The sequence below is a fragment of the Oncorhynchus keta genome, chromosome 27 (genome assembly GCF_023373465.1).
Source record: "Oncorhynchus keta strain PuntledgeMale-10-30-2019 chromosome 27, Oket_V2, whole genome shotgun sequence".
Taxonomy (NCBI): domain Eukaryota; kingdom Metazoa; phylum Chordata; class Actinopteri; order Salmoniformes; family Salmonidae; genus Oncorhynchus; species Oncorhynchus keta.
This window is the reverse complement of record NC_068447.1, coordinates 44,153,562-44,166,565: the sequence shown is the minus strand read 5'-3', so window position 1 is coordinate 44,166,565 and position 13,004 is coordinate 44,153,562. Positions and strand designations below refer to the sequence as shown.

Here is a 13,004-nt window from a genome sequence, read left to right as displayed (position 1 = left end):
TGTCCACATGTACAACACAACACGTTCCTATTGCCAGTCTGTTTCTGTCACTGACTGAGTGTCCACATGTACAACACAACACGTTCCTATTACCAGTCTGTTTCTGTCACTGACTGAGTGTCCACATGTACAACACAACACGTTCCTATTGCCAGTCTGTTTCTGTCACTGACTGAGTGTCCACATGTACAACACATTCCTATTGCCAGTCTGTTTCTGTCACTGACTGAGTGTCCACATGTACAACACATTCCTATTGCCAGTCTGTTTCTGTCACTGACTGAGTGTCCACATGTACAACACGTTCCTATTGCCAGTCTGTTTCTGTCACTGACTGAGTGTCCACATGTACAACACAACACGTTCCTATTACCAGTCTGTTTCTGTCACTGACTGAGTGTCCACATGTACAACACATTCCTATTGCCAGTCTGTTTCTGTCACTGACTGAGTGTCCACATGTACAACACAACACGTTCCTATTGCCAGTCTGTTTCTGTCACTGACTGAGTGTCCACATGTACAACACAACACGTTCCTATTGCCAGTCTGTTTCTGTCACTGACTGAGTGTCCACATGTACAACACATTCCTATTGCCAGTCTGTTTCTGTCACTGACTGAGTGTCCACATGTACAACACAACACGTTCCTATTGCCAGTCTGTTTCTGTCACTGACTGAGTGTCCACATGTACAACACATTCCTATTGCCAGTCTGTTTCTGTCACTGACTGAGTGTCCACATGTACAACACAACACGTTCCTATTGCCAGTCTGTTTCTGTCACTGACTGAGTGTCCACATGTACAACACATTCCTATTGCCAGTCTGTTTCTGTCACTGACTGAGTGTCCACATGTACAACACAACACGTTCCTATTGCCAGTCTGTTTCTGTCACTGACTGAGTGTCCACATGTACAACACAACACGTTCCTATTGCCAGTCTGTTTCTGTCACTGACTGAGTGTCCACATGTACAACACATTCCTATTGCCAGTCTGTTTCTGTCACTGACTGAGTGTCCACATGTACAACACAACACGTTCCTATTGCCAGTCTGTTTCTGTCACTGACTGAGTGTCCACATGTACAACACATTCCTATTGCCAGTCTGTTTCTGTCACTGACTGAGTGTCCACATGTACAACACAACACGTTCCTATTGCCAGTCTGTTTCTGTCACTGACTGAGTGTCCACATGTACAACACATTCCTATTGCCAGTCTGTTTCTGTCACTGACTGAGTGTCCACATGTACAACACAACACGTTCCTATTACCAGTCTGTTTCTGTTCTCTCGCCAACTCCTTATTGGCTTGACAATGACTTGCAATGACTAGAATTGCAAAACAATTTTTATGTAGGATATTTGATAGATTAGCTCTTCTGTTTCTCTGGAAGAGCCCTCATGGACCACACACACACACACACACACACACACACACACACACACACACACACACACACACACACACACACACACACACACACACACACTGATCGCACTGTTAATGATAGCTAGCTAGTCGAACATGGGTCTCTTGGCTACTTCTTTTTCTCATTGAGAGCCCACATGGACTATACACTGATCACTGACATGGACAGCTAGCCTAGCGGTGTTGCGATACATTGCTAACCAGGATGTGTGTTTTCCCATTCAGCTAGCCAGTGAGTCACAGGCAGCAGGCGGTACAGATGAGTAATCTAGGCGCCGTTATTGTTTCAACCCGTCTCTGTCTCACTTCTACTGGCCTGCAGACACGGAGGTTGAAGACCCATATAGTGACTCGGCTGGGCACTAAATGTCTTTGGCTGACGGCATCCCAAATGGCACCCTAGTCCCATAGGGCTGTGATCAAAAGTAGCGCACTATATATGGAATAGGGTGCCATTTGGGACACAGCCGTACTGGAGGTTAGCGACGCGCAACACGAGTGACTGCTTTGGCAGTTATGTATGTCTACGACTACACAAGCCACAATCATGTCTAATGTAATGTTGGTTTTGGCCAGCAGAACATGACGAATAGCAGTCATAACGAGACAGGTGTTGTTGTACTCTGTCCTAAGGTGCTAGATTTCACCTATAGGCTAGTTTTTTTACATTTTTTATTTCACCTTTATTTAACCAGGTAGGCTAGTTGAGAACAAGTTCTCATTTGCTACTGCGACCTGGCCAAGATAAAGCATAGCAGTGTGAACAGACAACACAGAGTTGCACATGGTTGTTGTTTTTAAGCCTAGTACAACATTACAATACAATCCTAGTGAAGATGTTAAGAGAGATGTCTTTTCAACACCTCGAGCTCTCTGGTTCTTCCCTCCCTGACTATTGATGCCATGACTTGAGACTTACACGCCTTGTTATTAGGAAACATTATATAGACTCCCACATGCTTCTAAAAGTGTTACCACATATTTTACTGTGGACAGCTTGCAGGCAACAGACGACTGCATTGTTAAGAGAGTGGAGATGGAATTATTGATGTTAATACTTTTTGTTATAGAAGAAATCATTAGTGTTGTAGTCTGTGCTGTCATCTGCATTTGAGTGTTTAGACACTGTGCCGCGCGCACACACACACACACACACACACACACACACACACACACACACACACACACACACACACACACACACACACACACACACACACACACACACACACACACACACCATAACATGCGTCTGAAATGAATAATTGATTGCTTGTTGGCTCCATTTCCCTCTCGGAAACTTCAGGACAGCAAGGGACTCAATTGAAGTTACCACAACACTGAGTTTAGCTTCCACTTGACTTGCTTCTGTTAGAAAATTCAAGCTACCACAACAAACACTTCAGCTTCCACTTGACTTGCTTCTGTAAGGACAACAATGTTGTAACATATTTAATTTATTGACATGATTCATTTATTAATCAGTTACAGAAAGGCTACAATGGATGCTAAAATAAAAGGTACAGGATGTCCTTTGAGATTTGGTTGAATCAACACTGATGTCTGTCTGTAGCTGGTGTGTGTGTGTGTGTGTGTGTGTGTGTGTGTGTGAAGAGTTGAGCGATATTATGATAGTATCGTTGATGATTGACATGATGTGACAGACGATGCTTCAGCCTATTTGAACTTGGCAGGAAAGAACGGTGTCTCGAAGTGCACAACACGGCAGCACAAGTGACATTCTGGGTAATTCCTATTTGCTTAAACCTATTTCAATAAGTATGTTGCATGCAGAACGCAAGCGAGGAATATAGGCCAGACGGAGCCGAGAATTCCACCGACGCGGCGTAAAATGACACTACTTAACTATCTTGTGTGGAGCTGTTTTAAAAAAACGTTGGCTATATTAAATATAGCCTTCTCTCTCCATTCGATAGGCTATGAATATGACTTTGGGCTATAGGCTACACATTGATCGTTTTATTCGTGGCTTTCTCCTGATCAAACGTAACGGAGTTCCATCTTAAAAAGTTGTTTGAACAGCCTAAAAACCTAAGGTAGCCAGAGGACCATACATTTTTTTTTTTATTAACATTCATACACCCACTAATGTATGTCGCTCTGGATAAGAGCATCTGCTAAATGACTCAAATGTAAAAATTACTAATAATAACCTGTCTTAAAAAAAATGTGAGACAAGTTAGTCACAGTCACTTATTTGCCAAATATTCTAGCCTGGTGTTGTCCTAAAGTTGCTGCTTTCAAAAATCGCAAGAATGGAAGTCTAATAGCCTAGGCATAGGCTCTTCTCAATCAAAGCTTTACGAGAGATAGAAGAAACTATTATTTATCTATTATTTTATGGGGCGAATTAAGCTATTTATTTGCCAGTTCTGAAGAACCTAGAGTGCTCTCTTACTTACTCACTACGGTAAGACCGTTCCTCATCAGACAGTCACCGTTCCATCATGTGGGCACACACACACACACACACACACACACACACACACACACACACACACACACACACACACACACACACACCTGTTCTATGCTGCAGCTCCTCCATCAGAAATAAATATTAGGAAATATTTGCTTGCATTTAGTCTCTAGCTGGGCTTTCAACATGATCTTTTGTCATGATTTGTCCTGTTGAAGCATTCGATTTCATGTAGGGTTTTATGGCTACATAATCACGATAGGATGAAGATTGACATCGCCCAACCCTAGTGTGTGTGTGTGTGTGTGTGTGTGTGTGTGTGTGTGTGTGTGTGTGTGTGTGTGTGTGTGTGTGTGTGTGTGTCAACACGTTGTGAATCATCATAGCATGGTGTGTTTTGACACTTTCACACTCAAACACTTGGCTGCCCTTTTTGTGTCTGTGTGTGTGTTATATAGTGCAAACACAACAGAAGTATGATTTTATTCAGGTCATGTCCAGACCTTGTCTTGCTATGGCACATAGCATATTCATACGGGGAAACCTTGTCCTGGTGTTAGTCTGGCCTTTCCAAGAATCCTTCTGTACAATTTGAGTTTACAGCGACAGGGTCTCCATTTTGACCTGTTTGCTATTTATTTTTAGATATGATAATCCTTACTTCCAGTATCTCCTACGTACGTACAGGTCAGAGAGGCTAATTTTAGATGGTTTTCCCAGCCCGACCCAGTTGTCTTGGTCACAGGAAAGATACTGTCAGTCTGTGAGACGTATGAGTGTATTGGTGACGCTACCGCTAGCTGGTACTGGCTAAAAATATGCTCCTGACACTTGACAGTGTTTCCACTTGGCGCTCTCTCTCTTTGTCTCCCTCTCTCTCCCCCCTCTCTCACAACTGAACTTGTTACTGTGACACTCACGCAACCAGAAATGGCCTTCATTTCAGAAGACGACGGAGGAGAAACCAAATTCTACGTCACAAGTAGCACCCTATCCCCTATGTAGTGCACCACTTTCGGCCAGAGCCTTTGGGCCGTGATCAAAGTCGTGCATTAAATAGGAAATAGGGTAACGTTTGGGCCTCAGCCTAAATGCTAAAGCCATTATGATTCAAATTCCACCTACTGCATCCCCTCCTGATTCACCTCCACGGTCGCATTCATCAGGGTAAAATGTATCAAAAGGTTTTGTAACAGCAAACTGAATTGTTTTTCTTATTGGACATAGTGACACCGTAGTCCATCCCGGTTTCAGCGCGTTTCCTTCCGTTTGGTGCCTAATGAACACAACTTAGTTCTGTAAACTAAAACTAAACCAAAGAAACTCCAAAAGGGAAGAGAACAAATACAGAAAGACTGACAGAGGAAGACTATTGTAAGCACAAGAGAAGAACGCATACCTTGAATGAACACGTACTTGTGCTCAAGGCTACTTGTTTAGTGGACAATGTGTTTTACAAATGCAGTAGTAGAACAAGTGCACAGCAGATGCTAGATCAATTATTTATCCTTTTTTATTTTACTAGGCAAGTCAGTTAAGAACAAACGATGTACAGTAAGCCAACACGCAGGCCTAGCATTCCACTTCCCTGCTGAGAAAACTGTTGAGTCAATGTGTTTTCAGTGTCAGCAGCATTTTGTGGCATATAGCGATAGTCAGCCATGGCTCTTCCAAGACATGTTGTCTAGTTTGAAAGGGCTGCGGTAGAAAAACCAGAGTGTATTGTACATCACAGATACTTTTTGTGGTGCAACCCAAAGTGATACAGTATGAATGTGTTCCAAAAGATAGCAAGTCAAATGTATATGATTCTGTGACTTGACATCTGATATTGAGGTGCTTTCTTGCACCTAACCGACTGAGCATCAGGCCTAATAGATTATCACCTCTCTCTCTCTCTCCTTCTGTCTGTCTCTCTTTGTTTGTTTTTTCACGGATCTACCCCAACCCGATTTACCCGGGATCCGACCAGGTCAGATGAAAACATTTTGTAGTTAACCCTCGGATTATGAAAACGAGCCAGTGTGCACTGCACGTGGCACATGGTAAAATAGTCTACTTGTAGGAGAGGAGTTTCTGAGACATGGAGTCGTTCTTTGCTGACGTGAAGCAGAAACTGAATGAAAGAGAGTAGCCTATAGGCCAGGGGTGGAAAAACCGACAGCCAAATCGTCTGTATGGGCCTCATTTATATGCACATTGTATATAAAGAGGGGAGAAAGGTTGCCCATATTTTACAGACCTTAGCTATTGCATTTGAGTTTTCTTTAGTCAATTTACTAGTTTATTTAATTTATTTGTTTAGGCTTGGCCTATTTAGTAGGCTATCTTAATAAAAAAAATCGTAAGTAACGTTGAATGACTCGAGTGATAGGCTATTTGTAGGCATAAAGCAGGGACTCACTCATACGCTAGTTTCGTGGCTTTCGTTCCAAATAAATAAGTTATATAATTTAATGCAGAGTTACCGACACATTCTTTCAGATCGTCTTTAACTTGGTCAATAATGTTGTTTTTATTCATCTGCTCATGTTGTGTTTGTACAGTAGACTGATATTGTAGAAAATATTGTCTCCTTATGTTGAAAGGCTCCCGATTTGATTAATTGTGTAAGGCATGGTATAAGAAGTATCAGGACTTCTCTCTTCAATTTTGATTAACTCTCCGGATGGTAGGCCTACATGTTCGCTTGAAATCCCAATTGTTGCAAATGAATGCAGCAGACTCCATCCTTCCATAGACTATTTAACATTTATTTTTAATTTGAAGCTTGCTGGTCAAACAGGCCTATAGCCTAGCTTTTTTTTAGTCTAAATCAATTATTATCAAAACAGTTAAATAGACTAGATTTTAATGTTGAACAGTATACGAATACAGAATATTACAGACTAAAGTGAATTATTTGCTGGTCTCCGCATGTAAAAGCTAAATGAAAAATAAATGTTTTGAATCAATTTGGATTGAATGCAGACCCGATCCAATTTGGATTAGATTCTCTCTCAACATCTGGTCCACCTCGGATCTGAATTGTATTTTCTAAGAAAATGACTGGATCCTGTCGGTCGGGTGGGAATTTTGTGGATCCGGTTCGGATCTCATTTCGGGATCCGAGGAGACCTCTAGTTGTGTATGTGTGTGCGTGCGTTTAATCATCTTCATAAACTCTCTCTCCCCCCCCCCCCACCTTTCTTCAGAGGTTTACCAACGAGGACCACCTGGCTGTACACAAACACAAACATGAGATGAGTCTGAAGTTTGCCCCTGCCAGGACTGACTCTGTCATTATCCAAGGTACTGGTTCTCCTAGTGAGTCTGGTCTATTCAACTTTATTACTCTACTGTCACCTCTATACTTTGGTACTCTTGTCACTTGTTGTGATCAGCGAAACATTTTAGTCAGAAATGGCATCTCTGTCACCACCTGTCCTGTTCTATTTCCCTGAAGACCTTTAGTTGAATATTGGATTGTTTTGTTTATCTTTAAAGCTTACAATCCTTAGTTGAAGAATAACAAAGGGTCACCCTGCCTTTGTTTTTTGGGGGGCTGAGGGAAGGGCCTGGAGAAATGTAGCCTCAAATTCATAGAGCTAGGGATGCAATAAATGACCTTCCATGATATCAAAATGATAGTTTTAGCTATTGTTTACAAACATTGGAGTAAAACGAGGAGGGAGTTCTGTTATCCTGAGCCGTGGTGCACCGGTGTATGGTCCGTGATGTGAAAGGTCAAAAGTGGTGAGGGAGGAGCGGCCTCCTGCAACAAGGCAGCGTGGTGCAACATCCAGAAACACAACATTTTCCTAAAATAATATATAGTCTCGAAAACCCGACCCTAGGCAACACTGGACTCTTTTGGCATAGAGGAACTACACCAATGCCTACGTCGATAAAGGGGAAAAAACGCATTCTGGGGACTCTCCCAACGAATCACGAGGCAGACATGCCAGATCTCCGCAATTCAAAACCCAAGTTTGCAGGCATAACCTTTTGTAGTGGTAGTTGATGCAAACTAGCCACTTGTGAAATACACTCATAAAAAAAAGAACCTCTGTGATCTCCATCTTACTAGCTACTATTTTATTCAAGCGGATATTGTAATCGAGCAGATAAAGTAGTGATGTAGGCAGAGATGTCGTTCCTCTATGCCAAAAGAGTCCATAATTGAAACAGAACCTTGGACACTTGCCTAGGGTCGGTTTTTGAGACTATAAAATATGTTCAAATGTTCAAACTTGTCTTCATTGGGAAGGCAGATAGTTTTTATTTGATCAAAAGCAATCACTTTTGCATGTGAAAACACAGAATCCTCATGCCCGGGAGGCAGCCCGATTCCAAAACGAATGCAGTCACTTTTCCAGTGCAAACTCCTTCCACTGGGGTAACCCGGGCCAGATAATCGAATGCCCTCAAGTTTATATTTTGGGTTCTGATGGGTTATGGTAGTTGATATAAGCTCATGAGCTGTTTCTAAGTTATATTATTCAATAATCAATGGGTGTATATATATATATAATTAATTTATATGTCCAAAAATGTATGTAGCAACTAAGGATTCTAGCTTTAAATCTCCACGCCAAAGTGTTTCAGAATAAAACATCCATCCGTTGGCTGTTTTTTTGCACGGTAAGTATGGAAAAAAAGGTAAGATTTTCTAAAATAGATGTTTCTCTGTGTCTCATTTCCTCCTGTTCCAGACCAGACCCCTACTCCCACTCGCTTCCTGAAGAACTGCGAGGAGGTGGGGCTGTTCAACGAGCTGGCTAGCTCCTTCGCTGAGGAGTTCAGGAAGGCCCAGGAGGATGACGACAAGCGGGCCAAGAACCCTGTGAGTAGAACGCAGGTGGTTCCATGGACCACGTTTGCCTAACGAGTTACTCCATCTGAGACCTGAAGACTTGCGTAAGCTCTAGGCTTTAGGTCAGTGGACTAATTTTAGTGTTGCGCGCAGAAGACTAGGATCGGAACCTGTCAGTCACATGAGCAATGGGGTGGAATGGGATTGGAGTCCTGGATCTTCTGAAGGGTTATCTCTCCTGTGCTTTGTAGTGTCTCACAGTCTCCCTCTCTCCCCCTCTCTCCTCCAGCTCCCTGCCCCGAACAGGGAGGTGGCCCTGGACATGAGCCTGCAGACGCCTTCAGCAGAAGCCGTCAAGGTGAAGGAGGAGACGCCTGTTGAGGTTGACTCCTCCCCACCAGGAAGTCCAGATTCCTTTTCCAGCATGTCAGACAGTAGCAGGGACACCATGGTGAGAAGAGGAAAGGTAGGGGTCAAAACTAAGGGGACATGACTGACCAGCAAACCCATGTTGAATGACCTAATTGGTTAGGATTAGAGTTCTGGGTCGGCATGCCAGTCACGTTCCTTCAGTCACACCCAAAGGTAGGGGACAGGGGAGGGCCAGAAGAACACATAGTAAGTAGGTGTGAGAGACCAGGATGGGCACTGTGGTTTGTTAATGGGGATCGAATGGATGACTGATAGGATAGAGGACTCCTCCTTTACTATGTCTATGTGCTATCAAGGAACAATCCAGAATGCATTGGAAAAAGTCATTATTGACCTCATGCTCACCCGATGTTGAACTGAGCATCTCTCCTGTCTTCTCCTCAGGACACTCCCCCGAGGCCAGCGCTGAGTTCGGCCCCCACCCCCACAATCATGAGGCCAGGCGCCCTCCCGGTGCGGCCCAGACCAGGCTCTCTGCCCCTCCACCTGGGCTTCGACGCCCTGCAGCCCACCATGCCTTCACCCACCTCTGTCATCACACCCACCCCACCATCCAACCGCACCGTATTGGGGTGAGTGACTGGTCTTCTCGCCTCAAACTTGGTTCCAGATCTGAAGATGGCGTAAGCAGTTCTGGAACCAAGCTAGTCCTCTGTGGGGCCTGGAGATCCAGTTAAAGATGGCTGTTAAATGCCGAATCTCACTTCAACCCTTTTTTTTTATTTTTACAATCCCTACCCCCTAGGCCATTTCTGTAGAACTGAAATGATTGGATAAGTGTATCCTATATGGTGTAAATTCCACCTAGCCTATCAGAGGGCAAGATGAAGATTTCCAAATAATGTTTTTTTCTCCTTCCCATCAGTAACCCTCTACCTCTCTCTTCTAGCTCTCCCACAGGCCACTACCCCATGATGATGCACCTTCCCAACGGGCTCCTCCCTGGACCCATGCAGATAGCCTCTGTCATATCTGTAAGTAACCTGCCTTCATCGCTCTGCCCTTCTCTGGTTTGTTGAATTGGTTGTTGCCAATTCTGATTCAAGTGGAAGCTGACCATTACCTGGAAGCTGGTCCCCCGTAGCTCAGTTGGTAGAGCATGACGCTTGCAACGCCAGTATAGTGGGTTCGATTCTTGGAATGCCCGTATGTAAAATGTTTGCACAGATGACTGGCATTTATTCTAATTATTATTACATTAGTAACAGAGTAATAACATATCAGTCAGGGAGTCTAGTTTGATCATATAATAATTAAATTGTACGCTTGCACTAGTTGTCTATAATGAGTATTAATTCACATAGAGAATACATGAAGCACTTTGAAACACTGTATAAGCCCCAACCTTGGTTGTTAAAATGTGTGTGTGTGTGTGCATCCTGTCTCTAGCTGGCCCGGCCCATGCACATGGTGCCCAACATTCCCGGCATCCCTGGTCCTCCTCTGGGAGGTGGCAGCAGCGGCTCCAACTCCCCCTCGGGGTACACCACACACTCTGAGGCCAAAATGGTTAGGAACAAATGCATCTGTCTCTCTGTCTCTCTGTGTCTTTCTATCTTTCTCTATTAGGGATGCACATTCCTGTCAATTTTCCTGCCATCTAACTGACCCTCATTAACCGCTTAACAAACGCTTACATTTGTTCCAAACAGTAAAAATGATGTGACCAACAGAAAATACTATGTGTTCATACAAACAACAGACATTTTTTTAAACTATTGAAACGATAGCAAGCAGGGTTTTCACTTAGTGCCGGCTGCGGCTACAGACAAATGTTCCACTTCAAATTAAGTAGGCTACTTTCATTTTGCTTGTCCGTCAAGCTCTCTCTCGCTAGAATGAACGATATGCATCTTTTAGTGATCTATTGATAGGATAGGCACCTGCAGTCTGCTGTCTGTCCCGCCTCCCCGGTATAATATGTGTGCACTATGGTTGGTTGCAGTCAAATTTCTTTGCACGGAGGAGGGAGAGAGCATGATGCTCGTGAATTTGCACCTCCCATGTAATGTAAGTGGTAACGATGAGTCAAAATCCTAATTATTGTTTTCTGGTATCATTCATATTTCCTAGGCTTCCTTTCCTAGGATTTTGGGGCTTGCCAGACAGTGACGGTAAAGTGAGTGACTCGTCTCGTCAGCCTACCGAATCGCATCGATGAGAGAGCCGTTCATTTGACTCCCTAATTTGCATAGGCTACTTTTTGGCGATTTATCTGCAGATAATTTATGAAAAGATGAAGATGGTGAATCATCACTACAGGAACAATAGGTAGTATAGGTAGCCTCATTCTGGTCCAAATATCATAATTAGGTCCCTCACGTAATCCAGGTATTAAAACGGATTTCAACAATATTCTAAAATCTATTTACCTTTTAGTAGGGAATCAACTAAATGTATTGACCAATTATTAATTTGCCCAAGTTTATCATAAGACATGAACAGAATGCATCAGTGATTCGTATTTCCTGCAACTTTCTGAAGAGGCAATGGGAATGTTTGTGTGTAGATGGAAATGTTTCTCAAAAGCCTTCTCAATGAAATGCTAACTAAAAATTAGCCTGACAGAATCATGTCTTGATTATTTTCATCAATCCAGCAGATATTTGTTTTGCAAACCAAAAACAAGTAAGGGAGTTGCAAAGTGCCCTACAAAACCACCGCTAAACAACATCCTCTTGCTCGGTGCACACTTGAATAAAAGGGTAACTACACCCCAAAATAAGAATGTATCCTGATGGGGATTAAGCTTTGTTGTTTGCCCTTGCCTAAGGAAATATTTGTGAGGCTCTATGCAACGCCCTTAACAATTCCCTTAGATAAGGGAAAAGTATTCCTTAAGGTAAGTAAACCCTTAAGGGAAACATTTTAAGATGTTTTATGCAACCGGGCCCTCAATTTGAACATTTTCACTTCAGTTAAAGGGGAAATTCGCCTTAAAAAGTTGTTTGCGACTGACTTCAAGTTAAGGAAACTGTAATGGAAAAGATGAGGGGAATATTTATTTCAATGTTTTATCCAACCGGGCACTGCAGCTCTCTGTGTCTGACGGTTGATATTCTGCTCAAACTAGGCTTTTTAATGCGCGTGTGGTGCCCGTGTGATAATTAAGACGCATGACAAACATATGAAAATACACACATGCCAATTTAATTACACTCAGTTATGCAAATTATCCTATAGATCTATAGGCTCTCTGTCCCCCTTGGTCTACCCCTTCGGGTGTACCACACACTCTGAAACCAAAATTGTGAGATCTATCTCTATTTCTGGTCCTCTCTCTTGCTCTTTCTCACCCACCTTCTCTCTCTCTCTCTGGTTCTTTCCCCCTCTATCTCCCCCATTTCTCCTTTCTCTATGTATGTACAGTTGAAGTCATAAGTTTACATACACCTTAGCCAAATACATTTGAACTCAGTTTTTCACAATTACCGACTTCTAATCCTAGTAAAAATTCACTGTCTTAGGTCAGTTAGGATCACCACTTTATTTTAAGAATGTGAAATGCCAGAATAATAGTAGTGAGAAGGATCGATTTATTTCAGCTTTATTTCTTTCATCACATTCCCAGTGGGTCAGAAGTTGACATACACTTAATGAGTATTTGGTAGCATTGTCTTTTAAATAGTAGTTGCCTTTTAACAGCATTGCCTTTTAATAATAGTTTAACTTGGTTCAATTGTTTTTGGTAGCCTTCCACAAGCTTCCCACAATAAGTTGGGTGAATTTTGGCCCATTCCTCCTGACAGAGCTGGTGTAACTGAGTCAGGTTAGTAGGCCTCCTTGCTCGCACATGCTTTTTCAGTTCTGCCCACAAATTTTCTATAGGATTGAGGTCAGGGATTTGTGATGGCCACTCCAATACCTTGACTTTTGTCCTTAAGCCATTTTGCCACAA

The 13,004-nt window shown here is 42.8% G+C and overlaps 1 protein-coding gene across 4 annotated transcripts in view; it reads left to right on the top strand.

Moving 5' to 3' along the window:
• Positions 1–13,004, top strand: part of atf7a (activating transcription factor 7a) — a 51,359-nt gene that overhangs the window by 27,447 nt on the left and 10,908 nt on the right. Inside the window, exons 3-8 of one of the 4 annotated variants that reach the window (XM_035739364.2) lie at positions 7,074–7,170; positions 8,574–8,704; positions 8,964–9,125; positions 9,491–9,678; positions 9,996–10,080; positions 10,496–10,615. In XM_035739364.2, the coding sequence (XP_035595257.1) occupies positions 7,074–7,170; positions 8,574–8,704; positions 8,964–9,125; positions 9,491–9,678; positions 9,996–10,080; positions 10,496–10,615 (783 nt within the window). Of the gene's footprint in view, positions 1–7,073; positions 7,186–8,573; positions 8,705–8,963; positions 9,141–9,490; positions 9,679–9,995; positions 10,081–10,495; positions 10,616–13,004 lie in introns of all 4 variants that reach the window. The other 3 variants (XM_035739361.2, XM_035739363.2, XM_035739359.2) reach the window with 3 other exon arrangements.